Raw genomic sequence first — 4,949 nt, 5'->3', positions numbered from 1 at the left:
GAGTGGGGGGAGCAGGGGGAGGGGTAAACCTTTTACTACTCTTCTTATAGACGTGACCTACTCGAGCGAGACGGCCAAATTCGCCCGCCCTTCTCGCCGTGGCCAGTCGACCGTGGCCAGTGAAATGTGAAGTCGCTGAGGCACGGGGGATATAACACACACAACTACTATAAAGAGAATCTGTCGAGTAAGAAAGCATGCGCGAGTTTCTTTGAAATACGCTTTAATATTTTCCTATTTGGCTTCAGAATTTGTCTCCATGATGCAGGCCGAATGTTTGTCAGAATTTCGTCGAGAAATTTCATTACCGATATTCTATACCGCATTTACCACCCTCCTTGGTGGCAGATGGAGGTATATATGTGTCTATAATATGAGAGGTACTTGAGGTCGTTCAACGATGATGCAATCCTGTCTCCTCTTTAAAGGGGTTTAATTAAACGAGACTAGTTTAGAAATAAGTAATATGAAATAAGCTTTCAATCGATGTACTGTAAAAATAGTATTTCCCGAAAATCGGTATATATTTACTAAATATCCAATGTAATGGCGCCACATTATCTTCGAATGGATGAACACACGTCGACGTTCAATATCTGCCCAGGAATGCTAATGTTCATCACAAGCAGAATTTCTGCAATTAGTTCACACGAACAAAACAATTCCACCCAATTCTTGTACCGGCCCTATAGTCTCCGTCCGACCCTTACACGATTTAACCCTCAAGCCACAGTTCCATTCTCTGCTTTCCGACCTCTCCACGATAACCCGCATGCCCAGGAATACTCAAGACCCCTTTAAAAAACCCGTCCCTTCACACATGAGCCCCCAGTCCAGAGTAGGGGTCGGGGTTGGCCTAGCTCTATGTTGCCAGCCGGGCCACTTCTCTATAGATGGGTAATAACCAAGCTACAGCCACGGCGCCTTGTCTCACCCCAGTCCGACACAAAGATATATATAAGTACACACTGCTGTCGGCGACACAGTGCGCCCCTTTCCCATCACGTTGCCCTTGGTCTCTCTACACCCCAAAAATATCTTCTCTAGCCCCAAATATATCCGAACGTAGTAAAACCCTTTCTTTCCTTGTCAGAACGGTTGTGGAATACGGTGATTTAATGTTGTATTCATATCGGCAATAAAATCGGGAGGGCAACGCCGGGCGACTAGCGTGACTATTGTGACGCCAAGTGGGGACAAGGAATCAACAGTAAGCGCTACCACGTTGAAGCAGAGTGTTTATAAATAGCACCTATTCCCCTTCATTGCATAGACAAACCCACTGTCGTAAACATTTTACATTCTTTCTCTACCATGAAATCAGAATTCAAGAAAGAAAGAACTCGGTCAAGTATCGGCCCCTGGTGACTCCCTGCTCGCAAACGATACAAAATCCCAGTCTGAAATATTTATCGATTTTCTTTTCATAATTGATATTTTATGAAGAGTAGAATCTTGCAACATATGCGTCGTGAAGAACATATAAAATTCAGACGAAGTAATATGAATACACCAAAGCATATTGAAATTGCAAACATTTTATTCGTTGCAAAAATAAAGCACATTTCGTAGAAATATAGCTTGTATCGATGGTAAAATTGTACAAAATGCTATTGAGATTATCACACGGTAGCAGTTCGCTAGTGCTCCTTTCAAAACATACTCACAAACAGAGCATAACAAGAGAGTATAATTTACAAAATATATGTACATCTTTATACAATATAAAGCACTCATTGCAAAATACGCTAATGTGAACACTTGGGGAAAATATAGATCTTTTGTAGAAACAGTATCTTCAAAATAGAAAACAATTTGTAGAAAAATACCGCATGATATGACTATTGTTTGAATCCATGGCAGTTGTGACGTCATCAACTGTCGCGTGCTGGCACGAGTAGGTCGCGAGACACTGCAGCGACAGTCTCGACCTTGTCCACTGTCTTCTATATGCGCCACCGTGAATTTATTGAACGGGTGGGTCGCACATACCCGAGTTCTCTCCACAACACAACCTCCCGACACCCCTGGTCACATTAGGGGGGCAGGGAAAATAAGGCACGGTAGTTAGTTGAACGGAGAGTTCAGCAGTCCTTGCAGGTACTAGTATACTGTTTCTCTGGAACGTCATCGTTCTTGTCTTCTCGTCCTACCAGTACTGTGGGTGACCGTTACCCACGGTGGGGGTCCCGTGGGTGGGGATCAGCTCGTCACCATGGAGATGGGACATGTAGTCCTCGCATGACATTTCCATAACTTCCTTGCATACTTCAGTTACCTCTCTCGTGGACTTTTTGAATCGAGTTCACCTCCTAAAGAAAAAAACAAGCAAAAGGGTTAGATTGAATGAAACCGAATTAACAATACGCCGTATTTCGCAGCGAACACAGAAAGCGCGCGACTTTCGCCATGATAAATACGGGCCCTGGTTATATTTGGTATCTTTTCATATAACTGTTTTCTTTAACAGAAGTAGTGAATCGCGTAAGCATAACGAGCCCGGTATCCGCCAGGTCCCTAGGCCTGCCTTTGTGGGGCTGGGAGCCAGCAGATGGGGCCAGCACTCCGACAGTGTGTCGCTATTTGCACTGTCCGCCTCCCAGTTCAATGCCAGTGCCTCGCGCATCCTAGCCAAAATACTTCATTCATACCCATTCAAATCACACTCTTAACTATCTACCAAATAGGGCAGTTATGAAAAGGCCGAGATACAAAAGCCGCTTCAGCCATTTATTTCTTGTATTTGCCGACTCGTTTCGGTACACACCTTAAATATTATCGCACAGGCGAACAGGCAGAAATAACAAATCAACGCCGTCGTTTGCGATCAGTACAGTTAATCGACATTTCTATTTAAATAACTCAATACAAATTCTTCCCTTTTGAATATAACAAAGATTCGTGCACTCGCATAATCGGGTGTTAAAATAGAAAATGAATGCGATATTGAGCATAGAAATAGGTTTAAATAGATATTACGACGCAGAATGCAGCGGGGTTATATCATTGATGCGATGACGTACCTGTAAGGTTGAGCTGAACCCCGACTTCTGACGACTTGTATAACTCTGTGATCCAGTGCGAGAAATCCACTAGATCTGTCTCTTCCAGGGAGCTGAGAGAGTCATACGATGTATCAGAACAACTGCTCGGGGACGGGGAGTCAGTCATCGGGGTAGGGATCTGAGACACAAGGTTAGGCACCGTCATATGGGTCTGGTCACTGGCCTGGGGAGCGTACACAGGGGAGGGGGACGTGTCCATGGAGTCCGGCACACGTTGGGGGGAGGATTCCCGACTATCTGTCTGAAGAACCTCCTGAAGCTGTCGGATATAGTCCACTGCCGATCGCAGAGTTTCCACCTTGCTCATCTTCTTGTTTTTCCTTCCGCTTGGAACATGCTCTCTGAGAGTCTCAAAACCAAGGTTGACAAGCTTCACTCTGTTCCTTTCCCTCTCGTTGCGGCGGGCCACGGCAGCCGGTTGAGCTTTGGGTAAGTTATAGCCGAGTTTGCTAAAGTCTATTCTTCTCTTACACCTCAGCACCTCGGGTTCATCATCTGACTTGATCTTCTTAGGTCGCAAAGCCTGGACCTGTTGGGCGACGGTTGTCGCCTTCAGCAGGATGCAAGGTCCGGTAACAATAACTTTGTTCAGATTGGACACAGGGATGGCCTGCATTGGCATACAGCTAACTGTTGTCATCTTGGGTTATGTGTGTCACAACCAACAGTAAAGTGCGCCAATAGTTAATAATCGTGCGAGTCTCGTGTCCGGAGTGCGTGAAGCACGGTATACCTGGCTCGTCAGTTTGGAGGGATCCCTCAGCTCTCACACACCTATACAGGCCGCTACTATCGAATGACTATTGTCAATGAACGAAGGAATTTATAACCCGGTGACTAGACCGTGGCCACGCCCCGCTTGCCTAGCCACGCACCTGACAAGGTGTCAATCATTTGGGCGCTCGCGCGCCCAGCGCGTGCCCTCAGTGGAAGAGAAATACCGATCGAGCCCCGGAGAACCTTATAAGGCCGACAGCTTAATAGGTTGAAAAAGATAAACTTGCATATGAAATATTCTGCAACTTAAAAGGTAGTGACATTGAATAATTCTTCGTTTTGGCTAAATGTGCTTTTTACAAGCAAAATCTACGTGTGACCCTTTGTACAGGTATTGGGAAGCGCTACGCACTGGACTGTGACCTAAACTGTCGTTCTTGGCGAGCTCTGAGTTTAGCTTTACATTCACTGTGCTTTGTTAATGTACGGAAGACAACAACAGATTTTATTATTAAACTGTTAATACATTGAATCAGACATTAGCAACCAAGTATAAGTAATCGTATTAAATATACCTTACGGGAAGTTTCAAGTCGTCATCATTGTAGATAGACCTATTTCACGTTGACGAAAATAAAAGTGAAGATTAGTCTGTTTGGGTGCTAGAACGCGATAAACTGATATTATGCGTTTTGTGGGACATTATCACAACGTAAGAAACTAGCGCTAGTCAAATAGCCCCAAGCAAACTTCAAATGGATGATCTGTAGGACTGGTGAAATTTGAATTTTTTCCGACATATACACTGACAGGCAAAACAAAGTGTACACTTGGAGTAGATTTCACCAAAACATTACAAACGTTATCAAAACTTTACTAAGCTAAACAGTCACCAATACATACACCTACAAATATAGGTCCAAAATGCAACTATGATACACGTATGAAATACATCACCATCGAATACTTGTAACAATTTCATGTTTGTTTCATTATTAGCCATTATCAAACATGGTGTATACTTTTGCCCGGTAGTGTATATAATAGAAAAGTTACTAAACTGAGTTTCTACTTCTGAAATTCCGTGTATTGGATATTCCAATTTTAGCTTTTAATAAAAGATCTGAAACAGCTCTCTTTGGCTCCATTAGTTTGGAGTGTAGCGGA

The 4,949-nt window shown here is 43.8% G+C and overlaps 1 protein-coding gene across 1 annotated transcript; it reads right to left on the bottom strand.

The window, feature by feature from the left end:
• Positions 1 to 1,522: 1,522 nt before the first annotated feature.
• Positions 1,523 to 3,883, bottom strand: LOC124152078 (achaete-scute homolog 1-like). Its single transcript, XM_046524825.2, has 2 exons — positions 3,024 to 3,883; positions 1,523 to 2,312 (listed from the first exon to the last, which is right to left on the bottom strand). The coding sequence occupies exons 1-2, from the start codon at positions 3,703 to 3,705 to the stop codon at positions 2,275 to 2,277; spliced, it is 720 nt and encodes a 239-aa protein (XP_046380781.1). The 5' UTR covers positions 3,706 to 3,883; the 3' UTR covers positions 1,523 to 2,274.
• Between the last annotated feature and the right edge of the window lie 1,066 nt (positions 3,884 to 4,949).

This window comes from Haliotis rufescens, unplaced genomic scaffold (genome assembly GCF_023055435.1).
Source record: "Haliotis rufescens isolate VD_foot unplaced genomic scaffold, xgHalRufe1.0.p SCAF_32, whole genome shotgun sequence".
In the NCBI taxonomy this organism is placed as follows: domain Eukaryota; kingdom Metazoa; phylum Mollusca; class Gastropoda; order Lepetellida; family Haliotidae; genus Haliotis; species Haliotis rufescens.
This window is presented reverse-complemented; position numbering and strand designations above follow the sequence as displayed.